This window comes from Octopus sinensis, linkage group LG2, assembly GCF_006345805.1.
Source record: "Octopus sinensis linkage group LG2, ASM634580v1, whole genome shotgun sequence".
Lineage (NCBI taxonomy): Eukaryota > Metazoa > Mollusca > Cephalopoda > Octopoda > Octopodidae > Octopus > Octopus sinensis.
Window position 1 is genome coordinate 39915274 of NC_042998.1, and position 24047 is coordinate 39939320.

The 24047-nt window shown below is 33.8% G+C and overlaps 2 protein-coding genes across 9 annotated transcripts in view; both read right to left on the minus strand.

Annotated features, from left to right (window-relative positions):
* Nucleotides 1–920: 920 nt before the first annotated feature.
* On the minus strand, nt 921–8301 carry LOC115232393 (protein catecholamines up). Of its 2 annotated transcripts, XM_036512370.1 has the most exons (4): nt 7797–8301; nt 7262–7763; nt 3131–3363; nt 921–1506 (listed from the first exon to the last, which is right to left on the minus strand). In XM_036512370.1, the coding sequence occupies exons 1-4, from the start codon at nt 8226–8228 to the stop codon at nt 1255–1257; spliced, it is 1419 nt and encodes a 472-aa protein (XP_036368263.1). In that variant the 5' UTR covers nt 8229–8301; the 3' UTR covers nt 921–1254. The 2 variants fall into 2 exon arrangements, with proteins under 2 accessions (XP_036368263.1, XP_029658110.1); XM_029802250.2 differs by having other exon boundaries at nt 7262–8301.
* A 5935-nt stretch (nt 8302–14236) lies between these two features.
* LOC115229345 (armadillo repeat-containing protein 8) overlaps nt 14237–24047 on the minus strand; it is a 79767-nt gene continuing 69956 nt past the window's right edge. For all 7 annotated transcript variants that reach the window (XM_036512397.1, XM_036512390.1, XM_036512375.1 and 4 more), the window contains 5 exons: nt 19368–19463; nt 18492–18587; nt 17310–17382; nt 15911–16004; nt 14237–14932 (listed from right to left, as the gene is read on the minus strand). In XM_036512397.1, coding sequence (XP_036368290.1) covers nt 14902–14932; nt 15911–16004; nt 17310–17382; nt 18492–18587; nt 19368–19463 — 390 coding nt within the window. In that variant the 3' untranslated portion in view covers nt 14237–14901. The remainder of the gene's footprint in view (nt 14933–15910; nt 16005–17309; nt 17383–18491; nt 18588–19367; nt 19464–24047) is intronic.

A 24047-nucleotide genomic window follows, 5' to 3' on the forward strand; every position in this document is an offset into this window, starting at 1 on the left:
TGTTAATTAGCTTCCTGGAACAGGTAATAGTAACTTTTAATTCAGGCAAAAGGCTAGCATTCGTTTTATCAACTTCAGGATTAAAGACAATGTTGACCATGGCAAGATTTGAACTCAACATGTAAAGAACCAACAGAAATACTGCCAAGTATTTTGTTTAACACTGTAATTGATTCTGCCAATCCACTATCTTCAGGAACAGTTAATAATCCTTTCTAATTTTGGCACAGTCAGCAATTTGGGGAAGACGGGACAGTTGATTACATCCCCCCCCACTCAACTGATACTTATTTTATTAACCCCCCCCCAAAAAAAAACATTCGAGTGAGGTCATGGCTAGTGCTGCTGGACTGGCTCCTGTGCAGGTGGCACATAAAAAACACTTGAGCGTGGCCGTTGCCAGTACCTCCTGACTAGCCCTCATGCCGGTGGCACGTAAAAGCACCCACTACACTCTTGGAGTGGTTGACGTTAGGAAGGGCATCCAGCTGTAGAAACTCTGCCATTTCAAGATTGGAGCCTGGTGCAGCCATCTGGTTCGCCAGTGCTCAGTCAAATCGTCCAACCCATGCTAGCATGGAAAGCGGGCATCAAATGATGATGATGACGATGATGAGAAAGAAAGACAAAATCAACCACTGAGCATGTGAACTCAGAATGTAAAGCTGGAAGAAATGCCACTAAACATTTTGTCAGAGATGCTAACGATTCTGCCAGCTTGCCACCTTATTAGCAGTTTATGAAATTAAACTTATTACAAATTATCTAATTACCATTTTAGTCTATGTTATTTCTTTTCAGATTCAGCATTACCGAATTTTTACTGTGGATTTAAGCACCTTAAATAGAAATAAAACTGTGGAAGAGGATATTTTTCTATCATTTTTTTTTATACAAAAAGCATTGAATGCAATAAATATTTATTAAATATTTTTCTTTTTTTTATTTGATATTCTTTCTCTTTCCCCAACTTATCAACTTCCAAAGAAATTCACACACCAGTTAAAATGTGTTGATTTTTGAGATGACTAACATCTCTCAGTTGTAATGCCTTTTTACCCTACAAGCTTCATATGCAATTGGGAAAGCATGAGGAGAATGATAAGAGTTTATATGCCAGCAGTATGGCACAACCAAATTCAAAGACCAACCCAATCTTCAGCAACACAACAATGCTAATAACAATAGTTAAAAATGTTACATTTCTGATAAACTGATGTGTCAAATTGGCCAAAAGTGTCATAGTTAGCAAATTTATTCATAACTTGCAATAAGGACCATCATATAAACCCCCAATATTAGAGCAACTATTTCTTTAATAGACTGGCGGAAACTGGATTCTATAAGAAGTTCTGGAATAACAGAGACAGTGGCAATATAAATAAATCCTCCAGCAGTGAAAGGGAGCACCCAAGCTGTAGCTGTAATTCCTGTGCTTCCTGCTACTAAACTGCATATTGTTCCCATCATGGCACCAAGTGCTGTTGATAGTTGAAGCAGCATTGCCTGTGGAGTACAAATAAAAGAAAAGGCATATATTAATTAACAGACTAAACATTTGTATATTTCGGAAATAAATATAAAATAGATTATTACTAAGAGATTTAACCATAAAAATTATATTCCTTTCTTTATCCTTTTTCATGGGGGTTAGATGAATCTGAAAGTCTGAACAATTACAGGAAGTCTATGACTGGAATTCCTTCTTCACACAAACCATTAAAAACTTAAATGAAATAGATCAAAGTACATTTTGGAAGCATACTACACACAAGCAGGATTTGAAACCTCCACAAACTATTTTGCTGCTTGAAGAAACAATGCTTTGCCTTGGGCTTTCAATTCACAGAGGCATCATCATGAACTACAGCATCTTTGGGACATTTTTAGACATGGCAGAGCCTATCCCTCTCCAGGCTTGACTAGAACATGACTGGTAATTTATTTCTCAATCTTGAAAAATATGAAAGGCTAAGTTGACTTCAGTAAGTTTTGTTTAAATTCAGAGTGTAGTGAGCCAGAACAAATATCATAAAATAATCTGACACTCAAATACCTCTGCCAACTGACTGCCTTGACAGGAAGGGTAAGAGTAACAAAATGCTCCAATTTATCATATCAACAATATAAATTAGGAACCTGCCCCAAATATTAAAGGCAATTTACAAATTGTTTCTTTCCTTATTATTCCCCACAATCACTAAAAAGTCTAACAGTGTATGCCACTTTTCAAGGTATTAAGCAGTTGAAAGTCCCTGCCCCCACCCACTCTGGAGAACAGAGAGAGAGAGAGATTACTAATATTCCAAACATTTTCCTCTGAATCCAATACTGTGGATTATCAAAAGCTTAACAAATACGTAATAGTTGAATGTATTATCAAACTACTTCACTTAGTTTCATTCGCCACCATTATATTTCTTCAGCGGATTATTCACAGGAACAGGACTTTACATCTGTTTTTATGCAATGCACTCTTAGCATAATTAAAATTGGAAAATGAGTTAAGACATGAACACAATCTGTTCCAACCCATATTGTCTCTGTAACTACATGTCTGGCCTTCTACAATTAACTAAATACATTAGCTAATTACCAGAACACTATATCAGCATCCAAAAATCACTATTTTTTCCATTTAATCTAGACAAACACAAGATAGTTGCAAAACTCTGTGCAATGATTATCAATGGGATCAAGCTATCTGACAATAACACTATTCCCTTTAGTTTTTGCCTTACTGTTGCCATTTTCAGTAGTTTTGATCATTAATGAAGAGATTAGACAGCAAATTAAACACAGCACACTAATTCTTACACTTCATTTAACACTATTAACAACTGCAAAACAGAAACTATAGTGTCTGATCTGATATGAAACTATTAAAGCATTTATGTTTACAGGTTTTGTACTTGTAGAATTCACTCTGAAACAAAAATTTAATCATTGATAATATATAGATTTTGTTGCAATTTTATTTATTTAAAATTTTATTTTTCCTTTTATGAATAAGAAATTTACTACACCATCAAATATTTATATAATTTTGTACATTTTGTATATTTTTTTAAACTGAAGCTAATTTAAGAGAACAAAAATTACTGGAAAATTATTTTGAAAATTAACTTACTCTTTTCTTGGTGCAACCAGATTTCACAAGAATAGCAAAATCTCCAATTTCATGAGGAATTTCATGCAGGAAGATAGTGATGGTTGTTACAATTCCAACATTACGGCCAACAAGGAAAGAAGCACCAATGGCCAACCCATCAGTGAAATTATGAGCAAAATCTGCGGCAAGATTCAAGTAACCAGATACAGCAATTTCGTTTTGGACTTGTGAGTCTGTTTCTTTAGATGATGCTGAAGTAAACAATAAACCAGTTTTTATTCACTTTATACAGAGGTAACAAATAATAATTCAATTATTATTGTTTGTCTATATCACCTAAACGAGTTACATTCACTCTATATAGAAGTAATGACTAATAAACAACAAAATTACTATTTAATTACCTGCCACATAAAATGATGGTGGGGGGGGGGCTAATGCAGTTTTGCACCTCTCCTTGAAAAATGCATTTAAAAAATAAATTTTTTTCGGATTCCTATGTTTTTTGATGTCAGAGATTACGAATATGCAAAATTTAAAATTTTGAACTTTTTTGAAAATTTGTTTTTTCCTATATTTTAGATGACGGAGATTCCGAATATGCAAGAAACCACATTTTCAAAATCTTAAATTCAATAAGCATACGAATATCTTCCTGGGGCTAAAAACAACAGTAATACCATTTTCTATAGGACCACCACATTTAGATGACAAATATATTTTATGAATAAACAGATAGGGATAAATAAATAGACAGACAAATAAATAAATGGATGAAAAAGTTCAAAATTTAAAATTGGGGAAGTGGGTGAAATTTGAGCCCCTTCTATATAACATTAATTATTAAACATTACTGTTTGTTTCTCATAAAATGGTGTATATTTAATTTACATTAAATTATTATTTATGATTATTTAAGGCAAATACAAGTAAAACGCAAATTCTTTTCACTTTAATGTTTTTGTCTATATCTAATTTCAATTTGATTAAGTTCATCAATTCACTACAATCTCCTTAAAGTAAATAAAATCAAAAATTTTAATTGGGGTGGGGGTGTTGGGGGAAAGGAGGTGAGATTGAAAAATTTTATTTTGCATATTCATAATCTTCAACATCTAAAACGTAGCAATGTAATTAGAGCTGTTTACTATACAGAATTATATCATTCTACATAAAAAGTTTAAAATGAAATATTATTGCAAATCATAGTGTGTTGTATAAAAGGATTTAGTGTACTGAAAAGATCACTTAATTATCAATCTGCTTCAAAAAGTTCTAATTCTTTTCTGTAATTAATAGCTTCAATGCTACCAACCTCTGTAGATGACCTCTTTAGCAGTATGACATTGGTAGCCTTACAACTAGGTACTTCTTGAAACTGCATATCATTTCTCATGAATTGTATACTGAATTGGATTTCTATTTTTATCCTAACTACCATAAATACCAAGTATATATTTAACTAGTTCTGCTATAAAATTTAAGTGCATTACTCTATATTGGCTACTACAATTTCTATGCTTGTAAAATGTGAAAAATAATTCTGTTGCTTAAGAAACAAACATAGACACCATCATTATCAATTTGTGTTCATTTTCCCATGCAACATTGGTTGGACAGGTTTTCTGAGGCAGTGCTTTTATGGTCAGATGCCTAACACACAAACCAGGATACACAGTCACCATCATCGTCATATTATGTCCATTTTCCATGCTGACATGGGTCAGATGCAGAATCTGAGGAATCGCAGGGTTGCATGGTCCACAGGGCTGCATCATGCTCCATGTCAGCTTTGTCATGGGTTCTACAGTTGGATACCCTTCCTAACATCAACTACTTTGCAGTGCACTGAGTGCTTTTTTCATGCCACTGTCATTAGTGAGATTGCCAAGTAATTTGTAAGGTAAGAAAGAACAAGAAAAGCATGCTTAAAAAATGGTCATAAACAAAAATGGACTGTTCCATTCATTAAATGCATTTAGAAAAGAAATTTTAATAAAATTTCCTCTTTATCCTGTAATTCCATAGGATATGGGGCAAAGTTAGTAACCGGTGTAAAATGACTAACTTCTGCTCATTTTCTTCTAACTGTTTGGAATCATTGGTAGCCTTGTATTGTACCACCATTGTGTACTGTAACATCATCGTTGGGAGTAAAATTTGGTCAGCATAGTTGTTGATGTTGAAGTTGAGAGAGTTTGGAACATAGGTAGCAGATACTTTTTATTCAATAAAACTTTCTCCTCAACTTTGACCCAGTTGTAATTGAGGTTTCTAATAAAAAATCTGGATAAGTTTTGGTGTTTAACAATCAATATTCTTTTCTCTGTTGGATTCCAAGAGAAATGTTTAGCTTTCATGAGATCATGTATCTGTTTAGCCGTAATCTCGCAGATCTGTTATCAAAAACATCCTAGCCGTGACCATCCGGCTCTTTATATATCTAGGATTACATTGTCCTGAGTCCTTAAGATAATAGTGTAATTTAAGTGAATTTTAATCGCTGCGTTTCAAAATTAGACTCCCCATAACTCAGAAAAGAAGTTTAGTCCCATTTTTTTTTAGTATTCTTGTTTGATACAACGGAAATAACAATTCTGAAAACAATTTGTTCTTTTCAAATATGTCAATTTTTTTTTTTTACATATTTGCCCACCCACTTCCGTAACCTTTTCCTTTCCCATGGAGTGTGGGGTGCTTTGAGACGAAACTCCGTCGAGGCTCTGTTTCTCCGATCAATTATAGCTATATCAACAGGTGTCTTTTTTTTTTCCTTTTTTTGTAATTGAACTAACAATACAAATAAAAAAGTAATATAGGCTATCGTATGTTTATATTGACACTGGTTAACTTGAAATGAATACAGAAACTACTAAATAATAAACAGCAATGAATTGCCGTACAGTACGGAATAGTAACAATGTTTTTCACTAGAAAATATAAGATTAAGAAGGAAATTATTCATTTTATCAATAGTACCTGTAAGTAGACGTTGTGTTGACAAGAAATGTTTAAACGAGATCAAATAAAGCAATTTTAGTATAGTTATACAAAATATAATTTTATCCGACCATTTGAAATACTAAAAAATTATTTTATTCGTTTGTTTGAGTCAAATGTTTTTATTAACCTTTGTAAATAAGAGCCTTGTAGGTAATATCAAAGGATCCAAGGGGTTAATTAATCTAACTAGCAAAATTAGTATCTATTAACTGTTCACGCATTTGCAAGAGACAGGAAGCTACCTGCCTAGTAATCAACATAACTTTACTCACTACTCAATCATTTCAAAATTCTTTCATGCCTATCAAATAGGTTTAGTAACAAGTTGGTGAGGAAGAAATGTTATTTTTATTTTATATTGTTTTCTCTTTATAGTCTTCAGTAGTTAATTTAACATATTTTAGGATCAAATATTGCACAATTACTAATAGAGAGCCGAACTTCTGGTATAAGTATTATGAGGGAAAGAATAAAAATAAACAATTAGAAGTATATCTTTTCCTTTTTATCGTAAGACTCAGCAAATGTTACACACGAAAATAGTTATTCCCTCGAAAAAAATCAGATTTATACACAAAGTAAACGATAATTTCATTTTACGTCAAAACATGTGCTAAAATCTTTCTATGATTAAACAAACCTTAGAATCTAGTTAGTTAAAAAATATATATTTTGCTGTAACTGATACTACTCATAAATTGAGGTTTATAGGGATTAGCGACAATAAATAAAAAAATTGTGAGAAATTTCTCAGGAATAGTAAAAAAACAACAGTTCGTCACTAGATTCACACGTCAGTCGTTATAAAACGAAAAGTATCTTAATTTTTGTGTTACAAATAATTTCTATTTTTATTATTTTCGTAATTTTACTTCCTAAAATAACTTCAAAATAAGCAATAGCGGAAAATCAAATTTTTCCCCATTTTTATACTATTTACATATGTAAACTGGGTCCTTTTTCAGATACAGACATGCCTTGTTGAAAGTTTAAAAGAAATAACTATAAAAATTACATTAATTCTGTACTTTCCAATAATATCTAGCGGACATTAAAGAGAGATACCCTAACTTATGTTGAAATTTGATCTTAATTATTTGACCGAAAAATACTACATAAGAAAAAAAATAACAAATATACACTTACAATTCTCTTCCTTTTCTTTTTTGTCATCTCCTTCATCATCAGATGTCTTCTCTTTCTTTTTTTCTTGGCTGTGAGAATGGCTATGAGAATGGCTATGTGATCCTTTCAGATGACGAACTACTTTCTCAACAGTGAGGAAGACTATAATCCCAGTCAGAACCCACAGACCGATGGACAAATCATGACTGTGGCCTCCACCACCGTGTGAGTGACCATGATGATGATCATGACCACCATCTGAATCATCAGAATTCTGGGAACCAGAATGTGGAATTAGATGTAAAAATGCATCACCTAAAAGACCTCCAGATGCAAAACTAAGAAGTATTTTAAGAAAAGGTAAATTATCCTCGGTATTTTCTAAAGGAATGAAAAACAGGATAACCACTGGAGCCGCACTGATGATAAGAGTAGCCCCAATAGCCTGGAGCCAGAGTACTGGTCCCATAACTTTAGGTTGGTGGGTATGTTTGCTGTCTTCAGAACCGCTGTGATGAGAGTGACCATGATGAGAGTGAGCGTGACCGTCGTGAGAGTGATCGTGGTGAGCGTGACCGTCGTGAGAGTGATCGTGGTGAGCGGGCTCTGAATGAGGAACTTCGTTAGCTTCCCGACTATACCTAAAGTTTGCAGTTTCAGAGCCTGAAGGGTCTTCGTGTGCATGGCCATGATGTGCATGTCCGTGTCCGTGATGTGCATGACCGTGGCCGTGATGTACATGACCGTGGCCGTGATGTGCATGACCGTGGTCATGATGTGCATGACCATGTTCGAAGTGGTCTTCGTGACACTGTCCAAAACTGATCACTAAACATAAAATCACCACTGTATAAATCATATTAAGCGGTATAGATCTACAGTGACTAAAATAAATACTTGTTGAATTTTTTCTGTGCCTTTTAAAATTGCGGGAGTAGTTACAGCTGGAGAACACGTTTAAGTGACTAGGGTTACTCTCAGTGCCCATCTGTACTGTTGTAATATTTCCTCCAAACCTCCACTATGTGACAGTTATGCAGACGTGGCTTTTCTAATGACGCTCTCTATGCTATACGTGATTATTTCCCTTTAATCTGGATTTTTTGGTTCCATTATTTTCCTTGTATTGTTCACATAAGTTAACTTTCATATTAAAAAATACATATTTTGTAAGGAGAGTTTATACTTTTATAATAAACTATAATTGAACGAAAAAATAAAATTTATTCACTGTGTTCCTCGATTTTAATACGTTTTAATACGTATATTTAGACTATAAGATTGATTCTATCACTGATGACAAGATTTTAAAATCTCTAGAACAATAAAAATTATTCAGTTTGAGAAAACAGGAAGTCAAATCTCAAATTTAAAAATTAAGATGAATGGTTACAACTTCATTCAGTCTGGTTGCATCAGATATCCAGGTGTATACTAAGAGAACAGATTACAGAGTAAGGATTCCAAGACAACCCTCCATACACACACAAGCATGTTCACTTTCCAGACATTTCTACATTACTGCATGTACTTTATATGCACTTTCTGACAAGTTGTGGTGCACCTGAGCACTGTATACAATAATTTCATTATTATAGAAATATAAAGATATATTTGTCAAAGCATGCTACTATGAAATTTTTACTGATCCTTATTTTCCATTCACTAAACTATTGGCTGATAAATATAAATACAACCCATAAATAATTACGTAGAGAAAATATTTAGGTTCCAAAAATAAGTGAACCACCACACCAAGTAACTTTTAAAATAAGCAAAACAATTCTCTAAATAAATTACATTTTTATTCCAAGTTTACTAAAAAGAAGTTTTTCAGTAAAGAAAATTCTATGTGGCTTCAATAACTATTTCATAGCCACAAATAACATTCAATGAAAGCAATAAAAATTCCTTGTTATGCCTTTATAAATATATATATATATATATATATATATAATGCTTTACAATTCCAGTGAAAGTACAGTCTTTTCATAAAAGGACAATCTTTCATAGAAATTCTTTACTGGTATATTTTAATTTAATTTAATTCCCTCTCTAAGTTCAAAACTGGGAGACATATATAAATATTATATTGATTCCAATTGATTCAACATCCAGATGTTCTACAACTTTATATAGATTATGTGTCACCTACTACTACTACCACCACCATCACCACCAATTTTTGCTTCAGTCAGTAAAATGAATGCCTCATCTCCCCTCTCCTGCACAAAGAATCTTAAATACCTGTAAATTATTTTACACTCACTGAAATGACTACACTTAGGTCAGCTAAAACTTTCCCCATTCATTTATAGTTTATGTTAACTGTCTATTACTCTTTATTTTTATATTCTTTTACTGGTTTCAGTCATAGAACCGAGACCATGTTGGGGACTGCCCTCTAGAATTTAGTCAGTATCAACTCCATTATTTAAATGAGTTTGGTTCTTATTTTATCTATCTTTGTTTTTTAAGATGCTAAGTCACAGAACATATAGGGATACAACATAAATAATATGGATTCAAGGTTGTTGTCAGTGTAATCACAGACATAGGCATGCATGCACACACACACACACACACACACACATTACATAGGCTTTTCAGCTCTCTCATCTTTATCCTCTCTGCGACTAGTACCTTGATAAAATGTACCTGGTGCATTCTGCAAAGTGTAGGGTTGAGAGGACTCTTTAGTCTCATCAAAGTCACAGCCACCTCCCTAGTGCTGGTGCCATGAAAAAATATACTCAATGCACTCTGTAAAGTAGTTGACCTTAAGAAAGGCAGCTAGCAGTAGAAACCAAACCAAAATTAAAATTTATAAGTGAGATATGGTTCCTTCAATTATCTAGAAGAGGAGAAATGCCCCATCCAACACATGTCAGCATGGAAAGTAGACATAAAAGTAATGCTACTGCTGATATATTAGTATAGTTTGTATGAAGCGTTGTCGGGTATACATAAATGCTTTGAATTTTTGTTTTAAACTAAAACAATGTAATGTAATTCAATATTGAATTAGAGGTAAAAGTACAAACTATCAACTTGGTGTGGCTGTGTGGTAAGAAGTTTGCTTCACAACCATATGGTTCCAGGTTCACTCCTACTACGTGGTACCTTGGGTAGGTATCTTCTACTAAAGCCTTGGGAGCAGATTTGGGAAATTTAAACTAAAAGAAACCCATGATGTGTGTGTGTGTGTGTGTGCATTTTTGTATTTGTCCCATACCACCATTTGACAACTGGTGTTGGTGTGTTTAATACCCCATAGCTTAGTGGTTTGCCAAAAGAAATTGATAGAACAAGTACCATGCTTAAAAAAAGTACTGGGGTCAGTTCATTCAAATAAAAATTTTGGCTGATATACCCTCCAGCCTTCATCAGGTGTCTTGGGGAAATTTTGAACCTGGGTTCTCATTCCTAAGGTATTTTTTGATGTTGTTGTTATTATTATCATTATTATTAAAATACCTAAGGAATGAGAACCAAGGTTCAAAATCTCCCCAAGACACCTGATGAAGGCTGGAGGGCAGCCAAAACGTTGTGTTAACAACAAACAAGATGCGGACAAATATCCATCAAATATAAATAATGTAAATAATGTACATAAATCTTCATCTTTTAAATATAGTATGGATAGTTTGACAAGGAGCTGGCTGGCTGGCTGGGAGCTGTCCAGACTCCAACTGTCTGTTGTGGCGTGATTTCTATGGCTGGATACCCTTCCTATTGCCAACTACTTAACAGAGTGTGCTGGGTGCTTTTTACATGCCACCAGCATAGGTACATTTATATAGCACTGACACAGGTGGCACTGGTACTTGAAAGAACAAGCCTGTGTGTGTGGAGGCCCAGCATGGTCATAGCCTAATGATTGAAACAAGTTAAAGAAAACAAAAGTAATGTGTGTGTGTGTGTATCATCCCATTTTAACATCCACTTTTCTATGCTTGTTTGGATTGGACAGACTTTCTACAGCCCTTCCTGTCACCAAACCTCACCTGTTTTCAAGGAAAGTAATATTTCCCCATGGCTGAACATGTTTTTATGAAAGATTGGAAATTTGAAATGCTTGTATGATGGTGATACTTGCTTACAGCTATCATGTGATATGAGAACAAGGAGACACACAAACACACTCGTATATATATACACATCACCATAATTTAATGTCCACTTTTCCTTGCTTGCATGGGTGAGACAAAATTTGTTCAAGCAGATTTTCTATGGCCAGATACTATTCCTGTCACCAAGATATACACACAATGAGCTTCTTATAGTTTCCCTTCACAAAATCCACTAACAAGGCTTTGGTTGGCCCACGACTATAGTAGAAGACACTTACCCAGTGGAACTGAACCTGAAACTATATGGATAGGAAGCAAACTAATTAACCATACACACACACACACATGTTCATGTGTCTATGTATACAGCAGGCTCCCACAGTATTCATTTACCAAATTCCACTCATAACATAGTGATTTAGCTGAAGCCATAGGATAAGGTGCCAAACCATCAGATTGAAGCCAAAACTACATAACTGCAAAACAAACTTCTTAACTACATCAAATCTGTTTTTCTTTTATATTCTTCAATGTATTTATTATATATGAAACTATGTAAACTACATCAGTGAGTAAATAAACAATTGTCTAGACTTATATCGAAGAGTGTGCTGGGTGCTTTTTACATGCCACCAGCACAGGTACATTTATGCAGCACTGGTACTTCAAAGAACAAGCCTGTATGTGTGGAGGCCAGTAATTTTACTTAGCTTGATGTGTCTTATCAAGTACAGAAAATTGCCATAACTCCTGGTCCCTCATCATTTCCTCAGTGAAGCCCAGCATCTGAAGATACTTTTTCGCCACTCTGTTCCACATCTTCCTAGTCTACCCTTTCCACAGGCGCTTCTTTATGTAGCTCTCCGCATCCATATGTATCACATGACCAAACCACTACAGTATTCTCTCTTGCACACATCTGATGTCTCTTATTTATTTTTAGAATGACATTGTAGGGTAGGTGTGAAAGGCTGGATTGGGTTAACTTGAACATAAAATAGGTAGGATATTTTGGCTGAATATAGTTGGCCTAAATGCTAAAGGGTTAAGGAAACTACACAGATTTGTGAAAAAAAATCAATTTGAAAATATTATTCGCTAACATTATTTACATTATTTATATTTGACGGATATTTGTCCTCATCTCGTTTGTTGTTAACACGTTTTGGCTTATATACCCTCCAGCCTTCATCAGGTGTCTTGGGGGGAATTTTGAACCTGGGTTCTCATTCCTAAGATATTTTTTGATGTTGTTGTTATTATTATTATTATACCTTAGGAATGAGAACCCAGGTTCAAAATTTTCCCAAGACACCTCATGAAGGCTGGAGAGCATATCAGCCAAAACGTTGTGTTAACAACAAACAAGATGAGGACAAATATCCGTCAAATATAAATAATGTAAACAATTCCTCATCTCTTAAATATAGAACTGTATAATTCATTAAATCATTATAATTCAACCAGATAATTTAGAAAGATAACCACTATATCAGCCTGATACAAATTAAAATATGAATTCATGTACACTCTGTAAAGGGCTGTGAAAGCCGGTGCTCCTTTGGCAGGTGATCTACAAGGAAGATTGCTTTAGGTAACTTTCAAAATTATTTTGTACATACTTAGCATTGTAAATGTATTTTTTCAAAATTCTTACTATTTTAATAATAAGAAAACTATATAATTATTAGAAAAATATCATACAAAAACACAAGTGGTTTCCCAACAAGTCACAACTGCTACTCTGTTTTGTGATTTTTGTTTGTAACCATTTCATATCCTCTATAGTGTTAATGGGTTGGCAACTAAGTTCCTGTCGTTTTTTTAAATTTAAATTTTTTAATAGGTTTAATAAAAAATAACAACTAATTAATCAATAATGTATTCACCCTTGTTGTTCACAATTTCTTCCCAAAGTTCCACAAGATTTTCAATACCTCATTGGTAGAAATCACCCGATTTCAACTCGAAAAATTGAATGCAAAAACATAATATTAACAAGAGCAAAATAATTTCAAAACCATCTTTATTCAGTTTTAATATTTGTTTTAATTAGTAATCAGCAGCATGTGAATTAATGTTGTTTAAAAAAACTTCTTAACTGCCAAAATACCAACACTATTGTGATAGTCAAATGTATGACTTCCCTTTAAGAAGTTTGCACACCATATTTCAAAGTACTTTTATTCTGTATCATTTGTAAGGCCTAACTTTATAATATATGATTAAACTATTAAATTATAAGTTCACTTTGATTCCCTCACTAGCCACTCCATTATTTCTTGCCATCTCATGACATTTTTTAATCAAACACAATTCATAGAGTTGTCCTCTTAGCAGGCAATAACTTCTAATCACCAACTTAAACTTAACCTGTCTTCTTTGTCCACAATGGATACTGTACATACTTTCTTCATCTCAAACTCTTAAGCCTTCTTTGATTTACCATTATCTACCATATTGCAGATATAGACACTCTCCTTATGTTCAACATTTTGATTGAATCCTAAATACCAACAAAAGTAATAATTCACCTGCTTACCAACCAAGACAACATGTTACTGCTAGTTTTTCCATCCTAACAATATATACTTGTTAACCATTACCATTCAGATTACTCTGTCAAATGTAATGTTTATTTATTCACATTGTTTTGAATTAATTATGAATTACTTTGTATCTTCAAGATTTTGATGAGGTGGTTGCATATTTTTAGAATTAAATTGTAGGGTAGATGTGAGAAGCCAGATCTGGCCTGTTTGGACACAAGACAGAATAATTTGGACCAGATATGGCCAGTTTAAATGCTAAAGGGTTAAAAATAATCTTTAAAATATCTTTGACATTTATGCAGATGAGCAGTTAAAAGTGAAGTTCCTGAAAATGAAACTAGAGATTGAATAAAAAAAAATAATCAAAGGACTTGTTCGATATGACAATATGACAGTTTATTTTACTTGGGTTACAAATCACTGACATTCCAAGTATCCAGTCAGATAATAGGGAAATTTTAATGATGAAATCAAAGGAAATTGTTTAAAAAAAATAAAAACTAATGTCATGCATACTGATGTGTTTCTGTGTGTATACTGAATTTATTTTTAAGAACACACACAAAATTTCACATGGACACATACATGTATATACACAGACACTTTTATCTAATAAAGAGCAAAACTTTAAATCATATAAATCTCGTTTTAGAAGGCACATCAAGAAAATGTACCTTGTCACACACTCACATTACCAACGTATTTAAAAGTCTGCAATGTACAGTAACCCAACGTTTGCTGTTAACCACTTGATTATGTTAATAGAGTGCATATGTTGTAGCAAAATCTTACACACACACAAAATCATTCCGGTGATTAGCAATACAACAGAAAATGCAATATTATTTGCACTTGTATTCCAAAATCTCCAGCTAGTCAAGGTGAGAAACAAACTTCATCATGTCTTGCCTACAATAACTGGACAAGAAATAGCAGCGATGTTGTTTGAGAAAGCATTCTGCTCTCTGCCAATAGTTGTTGGGATATCCTGCTACAGTCTCTGCTCGGGATCCACAGCAAATAGTTTCAGATATTGTCAGGAAAATTGCTGAAGAGCTAGCTTCACCCTGAAACAGAGAGAGAAAAATCACATGTCTAGAGAATTTCAAAAATAGTTATTCATTTTAGTTAAACTCAGTTAGTTTTGTTAAGGCTACCATTTAAATACCTTTTCAAATCTACATTTAAAAAATTCATCATCATCATCATCGTTTAACGTCCGCTTTCCATGCTAGCATGGGTTGGACGATTTTGACTGAGGGCTGGTGAACCAGATGGCTGCACCAGGCTCCAATCTTGATCTGGCAGAGTTTCTACAGCTGGATGCCCTTCCTAACGCCAACCACTCCGAGAGTGTAGTGGGTGCTTTTTACGTGCCACTGGCATGGGGGCCAGTCAGGCGGTATTGGCAATGACCTCACTGGAATCTTTTTACACATGCCACCGGTACAGGTGCCAGCAAGGCAACGTTGGTAACGATCACGCTCGAATGGTGCCCTTTTTACGTGTCACCAGCACAGAAGCCAGTTGGCTGCTCTGGCAACGATCATGCTTGGATGGTGCTCCTGGCACCCTACTAGCACGGGCACAAGTGCCAGTAAGGCGACGCTGGTAATGATCACACTCGAATGGTGCCTTTTATGTCCCACTGGCACGGAAGCCGGTTATCCGCTCTGTCAACGATCACATTCACATGGTGCTCTCTGCACCCTGCTAGCACGGATGCCAAAATTAAAAGATGTGTCTAGAATGTGCTTTTCTTTTTTTTTCTTTTTACAGAATTCAACTCTGTATCTAAAATTAATAATCAGTACAGCCAGCCAACATCATCAAATATCCATGTTCTATGCTGGCATGGCTTTTTATGGCCATATTATATTGTAAACACCAGTTCTCCAACCAAATTCTAAATATTACTGTAACATGAGAACTCAATATATTTCTGATTTCCTAATATCAAACTAATAGCTATTAACACTAAGAAGTGAGATGTGAACTAGATGTGATAAATAGATTAATGTCATAAGAAATCAAACATGACAGACCTTTGTTGCAGATCCCCTGTAGTTGTTGTGGACAGTTGTTGAAGAGATTTCTGAACACCTAAATCTCGCAGCCGTGCTTGTCTTTCTGCCGACCCTGAAGCAAAGAGTAAGTGAATAATTTGTTTGAAAAGGACCAGGAGAGATAGAATAATACCAACTTTAATGTAAATATAATTTCTAAGTATAATTATAATTTAACAAAGATCGCAAACACCAAAAGAAAACTACAGATACCATGAAAAACACTTTATTTTGAAGTAAATCATTAAATTGTCCAGTCAGAGCTTCTGGAAACTAGTATCGGCCTTAATTTAGAACAAATAGTGAAAAGTGACAGAAATGACGTATAATTTTGAAATATCTATGCCAAAATCTTAAGTAAATTTCAAAAATTCAAAGCGCACCAATGAGCAGGAAGGAACGTGATAATCAAATCAATACTATCAACTACAATATGTGATTAAAACAAAATTCAAAGGCTCACTGACCAAACAGATATAGATCTCTCAGTTTTTTTATGCTATACGTTCAGTTCCAATGATAAATATTATGATCTTGAACAAGTTTGATCTACTTGTGTTAAGAACAGAATGAACTGCTTCACACCATGATAGAATTGTATTGATAGATATAACTGAAAGGGCACAGAATCTAAAAAAATGCTCCACAAGAGATTCCACAACAACCAAAACAATATTTTAAAGGACAAAAGCAAGCAAGAAATATAAAAATGGAATAGAATAATTTTTAAAAATATTTACTCTTGTAGTGGAAATACCTAATTGTAATTTTTTGATGAAGGAAAAACAATACAAAAATTTATTTTTTTAATTTAATAAACAACTAAGTAAAAAAAACAATAATAATCATGATTGCTACTAACATAGACACAAAACCCCAAATTAGGAGGAAGAGAGGTTAAATCAATCAAATCAACCCCAGTACTTAAACTAGTACTTTATTTTGTCAACCCCAGGGGGATGACAGGAATTTGAACTCAGTATGTAAATGCCAGAGAATTACTACAAGGTACTTTGTCCATTGGTCTAATGATTTTGCCAATACCCTGTTCAAAAACAATTCATAACTGCTTCTAATTTAAGTACAAGGCTAGCAGTTTTTGAGTAAGAGGTTTGGCCAATTAAATCAACTTCACTGTTTGACTAGTCCATAATTTTGTCAATAGCTGGACAGAGGAAAGTGAAGTTAACCTTGAAAGGATTTTAATGCAGAACATAAATACCACATGAACAAACGCCACATGACATTTTGACAAAAATTCTAATGGTTCTGCCAGTCTCTTGTAAAGAATTAATTCCAATCAAGTGCATTTTATTTATCAAAAACAATGTGACATTTTTGTAAAGTTCACAAAAAATATCATTTAAAAGCATCATACCCTCATCATCATTCCACACCAGGTTACAGATGCAATAGACTGCAGCTAGTTGGACTTTTTCATTATTGTGTACCTGATGAAGAAAAGAATGTAAACAAAATTAGAATTAATTCCAGATATCAAAAGAAAGACATATAAATATAACTAGAAAGCATTTGATTGTACTAAAGCAGCATGAGACTTGTTGTCTATCAGGTTATAACCCAAACCTTATTTTAGAGCAAAGTTAAATATAGGCACAGGAGTGGCTGTGTGGTAAGTAGCTTGCTTACCAACCACATGGTTCCGGGTTCAGTCCCACTAGATGGCATCTTGAGCAAGTGTCTTCTACTATAACCTCGGGCCGACCAAAGCCTTGTGAGTAGATTTGGTAGACAGAAACTGAAAGAAGCCCGTCATATATATGTATATATATATGTGTGTGTCTGTGTTTGTCCCCCTAGAATTGTTTGACAACCGATGCTGGTGTGTTTATGTCCCCCGTCCCTTAGCAGTTTGGCAAAAGAGACTGATCGAATAAGTACTAGGCTTACAAAGAATAAGTCCCAGGCTCGATTTGCTCGACTAAAAGCGGTGCTCCAGCATGGCCGCAGTCAAATGACAGGAACAAGTAAAAGAGAATATATTAAGCAATAAATAGCAGTAACGTCAGTCCCTATGGAACAGCCATGTTTAAGTGGTGATAAGCATTAGCTCTAAATATATATTTGCTTTTGCATTGGTTTTTCCATGTCTGCATGGGTGAGATAAATATGTTACTGAGGCATTATATGACAGCCAGATGCATTTCCTGATGCTAACTCTTACCTGTTTTTCAACTAAGAAATTTCTTATTTTACATCTGTATGAAAGCATAGAGTGAATGAAATGTAAACGAAAAAAACACATATTTATATATATGATCAACAGTCTTCTTATAGTATCTGTCTACTAAATACACTCACAAGGCTTTCATCAGCCCAGAACTATAGTAGAAGATACTTGTTCAAGGTGCCATGTAGTGACACTGAACCTGAAGCCACATAGTTGGCAAGCAAACTTCTTAACCACACATCCATTCATGCCTGAGGAAATTAATTTAATACAATTGCTTGAGTACTACAAAATGCAAAATATTATTGTACTTAAAGTTTTGTTCAGCTATAAAAAAAAACAAAAAAAAAACAGATCAATAAGACTTACCATATAATTTATTAATTTTCGAAGAACATCTTCATTCCCCACGATGAAATCCTTAGCAGTCTTTCCATCAGCAATATGACCTAATATACACAGAGCCTATGGAGACAAAAATATGTAATTTTATGAATAAATAGAATCATATGGACCTCAACAATCGAATCACCAAATGTTGCATAATGGCTTAATGTAATAATCAGAAAACAAGCTACAACAAATTGGAATAGTGAAAACAGTCAGTGAGTGATTAAAGATTATTGTTGCTTCCCTAGGCATAGATACTTATAGCTACATTTTCTGATCAGTTGTAGTGCACCTCAGCACTGTATACAATAAGTTCATTATCATTATTATTATTATTACTACCTAGTTAGAAACAGACACAAAACTTGACTACAGCTATTATTTCTAGCCAATCAAGTGACTATACACAAGCTTCTTCATTCACTCAAGTTACAAAGATGATGCTATATGTCATTGAAACAGAAAGCCAAAGAAGATTTATAAAAGTTGGAGATGAAGAAAGTAAATACAAATTAGACTGCTATTTCTAGCAGATTGAGTGATCATGAAGAAGCTCTTTCATTACATTAGTCTCAAATATCATCATCATTTAGTGTCTACTTTCCATGCTGGCATGGCTTAGATGGTTTGACTGGAACTAGTAAGGCAGAGAGCTGTACCAGGCTTGGTTTCTGCAACTGGATGCTCTTCCTAATGCCAACCACTCCAAGAGTGTAATGGGTGTCTTTTACGTGTCACTGACAAGGGCACCTTAGAAATCTACCTACGCACAGTACCTAAGCAGATCTATCATGTTAAATAAAGTCAACAAGTTTTACATTCTGTGTTTTATAAATAAAATTACCATAAACATACCTGTTCCTTGATATCAACACAATGTTCACCTTCCAAGATAAAAACAACAGCTTGCATAATTTGGTCGCCATAGCCATTCATAACATTGTCAATGTGCTGAAAAATAATAGAAACAGAACATGGAGCAGAGTATATGACTGTGTCTGTGTACACACAAACACATGCTCACAAATTTTCGCATATTTCATTTTTCCATGCTAATCCTGGAAACAGAGGGTACCTGCTATGTGCAACAAGTCCTTAATAAAAATCCGGATGAGTCGACCACTGAACACTAGTAATGTAGTTTAACAATGTACTTGCAAAGAGAAGTAATACAAAGAGAACAAATAGAAGCTAGTTTGAAAACCTCCCAAAAGGATTATATAAAATGATATTATATAGGTACAGGCATGACTGTGTGGTTAAGAAGCTAACTTTGGAACTTCGTGGTTCTGAGCTCAGTCTCACTGTATATCTTGAGCAAGTGTCTTCTAATATCTCTATATATTACCTTTCACCTGTTTCAGTCATTGAATTGTGACCATACTGGAGCAATTTCATGACAGGTTTAGTCAAACAAATCAGCTCAGTACATATTTTTTTGGAAGCCTGGCACTTATTCAGTCAGTGAGTTTTGTTAAATTGCTAAGTTATGGAGACATAAATAAACCAACACTGGTTGGCAAGTGGTGGCGCAGGACAAGCACTTACACAAAAACACATAGACAAACAGATAGATACACACACACATGCGCATGTGTGTGTGAAGGGCTTCTTTCAATTTCCATCAACCAAATCCACACACAAGGCTTTCATTGTAGAAAACACTAACCCACGGTACCACATAATGGGACTGAACCCATCCACGCACAAGGCTTTCATATAGTCTTATGCTATACGTTCAGTTCCAATGATAAATATTATGATCTTGAACAAGTTTGATCTACTTGTATTAAAAACAGAACGAACTGCTTCACACCATGATAGAATTGTATTGATAGATATAACTGAAAGGGCACAGAATCTAAAAAAATGCTCCACAAGAGATTCCACAACAACAAAAACAATATTTTAAAGGACAAAAGCAAGCAAGAAATATAAAAATGGTAGAAAACACTAACCCACGGTACCACATAATGGGACTGAACCCAGAATCATGTGGCTGGGAAGCAAGCTTCTTACCACACAGCCACATACGTACGTATGTATGTATGTATGTGTGTGCCTTTGTATTAGTGTTTGTTTGATTAAACCATTCAAGACAGTGCCTCAGTATGGCGACAGCCCAGTGACCAAAACAAGTAAAAAGTAAAAGATAAACGATACATTGGAGATTCATCACCATATCCTTATTTATAATACAGTTGTACAACTGATAGATCAATCCTCTGGTTTCAATAAAACAATAGTAGTAGAAGTACATTTATTAATGTTTTAGTTTTAACTGTTCTGTAGCACAGAACCTTAACTACACTTCTTTCAGAGAGGTTGATTCATGCCAAGCGTGCTGCAATGTCAAAATTTTGTTGAAAATTGCAATGAGTTCTCCTTTTGTCCTATACAAGCTGAAAAAGTTACAAGCTAATTATTTTGCTGTGATTTTTAATAAGCTGATGTGCAAAGACAGTTTTTAAAAACGTTCTCTGTTAAAATATTGTGTGAGGTCATGTTTATATGTGATGAATTTATTTTTCAGAGAGGAACAATCTAGGGGGCATAACTCTGCTTACCTTGATAAGTTAGTAACTAATATTAAGTGTTCTAATCTTATGTAACTTCATATTGAAGATATTGTAGAATATGTAACTTTTTGGAAGTATCTATTTTATTTAAATTTATACTGAATGATGGATTAAATTCAAAGCTAATATTTACCTACTCTTAAGGGCAGAAATGTTTTACTAATAAATCAAAACATTTTGCACCAGCTGTTACATCACATGTCCAGCCACCTATTGATTTCTTTCCATTCCTAATTCTGCTTTACATCTACTATGGATTAATAATATCCATTTGGATACATACAAAAAATTATGAAAAGTGGCCTTCTAGAATTTTTGAACATTTTTCTTACAGCTATCAGCTTGGAACATTTCAAGCATAACATTAATGGCATCAATCTCACAAATCTCATCCTTGAAACCCCCAATGAATATATTAGCCTCTTGCCATATATATATATATATTATCTTCTTAATTGTCTTAGATATTATCTTTTGAAATTATGAGCATGTCATTTGTGATTTTTATAAAAATACAAATTATAATTCTTTTAAAATCTTATATTCTGCTTCAAAAATTACAGAAACATTTTGTAATTTAACCAAAAGAACCATGGAAAAAGATATTTTTTCATGTGAGAGAACATTTTGTGTCATTAACAAAAATATTTTGTAAAAGTATATAGAACATGGAAGGTCACTAAAAACATATACAGAGCTTAAATAAAATGGATACACACTATTATAATAGGCAAGATTGTCTTCCATCAGTTTTCCAACAAGACATGCAAAAGGTGTTAAGTCAAATCACTGTAGATCATATTTAAAACTTAACTTCATGCTAAACTTTCATTGAAAGACAAAAATCATAATCCTACACAAAAGCACAAAAAACATATAGCAGTATTTCTAACTTAACACGGAGCAAAATTGTCAGAGAGAAACAAGGTTATATTCAGTTTCTCTTTATTAGGTTTTTCAACATAACTTCATTGAAAGTACAAGGTTTCAGAAACACAACACTGTTGAATGAAGTCAAATCTTTTTCCCTTATCTACTTCTCTGGTCTTTTTCAGTCAGCAACAAGATCTATGTAATCACATAAGTAAATGTATGCACATATGCACCCATGCAAGCATGCACGCACACACACACACACACACACACTTAAACTCATGCTAATATAAAACTACTAGCCTTTAGTAGAATTTTATGCTGCAAGTCAAGTCTTCAAATTACTGACTTAATTTGTTTCTAGAGCAATCAGAGTATGGTTTTATTGTTAGTATCAAATGTGGTTTATTATAAGAATGTGTTATTTGTATATTCAGTTTGTTACATTTAGCTATTTAAATTCATCTCAATGGAAGCTGCATTTTACAAACAAAGCAATAAAATAAAACATTTTATCAAGAACAGATATTTAAGTTTGTGAATCAAATTATTATATTTATTTGTGTACAATAGACATATTTTCTAGATTTTAAACCTAAAAATAAGGAGTGCACATAAAACATGGCAACTAAATCTTACCTATCTTTTAAAGTATGTGTCAATATTCTAAACAGAATTACTTAAGTTTATTTTATCTATTACCCAAGTTAACTGATTTGTAATGAAGAATTTAAACCACTATAACATGTTTCTATGATAGGGATAACACATATATAGTCATATACTAATAGGTAACTGGTAGTTTTTTTATTCAAATAATGGATATGAAAAAACAGCCTGCAGCTTATTTACTTAACTTTGCTCTGGATTTGGAATCCAGTGTGCATTAATATATACTCACATACACCCACCCACCAGCAATGATTGAGTAGATGTCACTGTGCAGTCTATATAAATATCAGCATTGTAAATAAACACAGGAGATATTACACATGAAATCAAACATGACCACATATGAAGAATCTGTGTTTGCTAAAACAAAAGTTTCTGTGATGATAGTCATGTTACGTTGCTCATATCTGTCTAAAGTTTTCCCTGTACCAGCAGAAATTCATTGGTAGAAGTGTTGGAAATAATTCTTAACCCTTTCGTTACTGTATTTATTTTGAGATGCTCTGTGTTTCTTTCAATTATTTTAAATATAACAAAGAATTAAGTAAAATAACTTGGTTATCATTAAGCTAGTGTTAGGAACATAAATTGTGACTAAGGTTTCGTGGAAGATTTTAATTCAAAACTTATGAAAACAGGACATTTGTACTACAAAGCCAGAACTGGTTTCAGCCAGGTTGGTATCAAAAGGGTTAAAGACAAAAGTGATTAGAAGCTAAACCATGAACACTAAAGGATATAATGAAACTGGTTTTAAGCTGCGTGTTACTGAATATGCTGAACAGTATTGAAACAGTAAGTGCTAAGATGGATTCATGCATTGGAAAAATTATTGAGAGACTGTTGAAAACACAGAGTCAAGAAAATACCAACTGTAATAACCTGTCTTTTTATGTAAGAAACTGGAGAAAGATTTATATACTAGGGCATGTGAATTACATGCGAATAGATTTGTCACAATGAGAAAAAAATAATCAATAGATAACTCACAGCTATCAATGGATAGCTTACAGTTCTCCAGGAATAGAGGTATGCGTAATGTTACACAAAAGTTCCACAAATGCAAATCATGAACAGAGATGGACTTCCCTTACATCAGCAAGCTGGTGGTGATGACTAATTCATGAAACCATTTTGTGGTTATTATAAACACATTTAAGGCTGCGAGCTGGCAGAATTATTATCATGCTAGATGAGATGCTGAGCAGCATTTCATCTGTCTTTATGTTCTGAATTCAAATGCTACTAATGTCAACTTTGCCTTTCATCCTTTTGGGGGGGGTCAATAACATAAGTACCATTTGAACACTGTGATCAATATAACTGACTGCTCCTTCCTCACAATTTTAGGCTTTGTGTCTACAGTAGAAAGGATTATAAATACAATCTGAATTGTGTTCATTAAAATCGT

Bases quoted from the DNA above. Each gene is read 5' to 3' on its own strand.
- LOC115232393 (XM_029802250.2), bottom strand. From the start codon at position 8,228: ATGGGCACTGAGAGTAACCCTAGTCACTTAAACGTGTTCTCCAGCTGT. The intron at 3,364-7,261 runs GTAAGTGTATAT...TGTTTACTTCAG, and splicing joins AAAAGAAAAGGAAGAGAATT to CATCATCTAAAGAAACAGAC. The intron at 1,507-3,130 runs GTAAGTTAATTT...TGTACTCCACAG, and splicing joins CTGGTTGCACCAAGAAAAGA to GCAATGCTGCTTCAACTATC.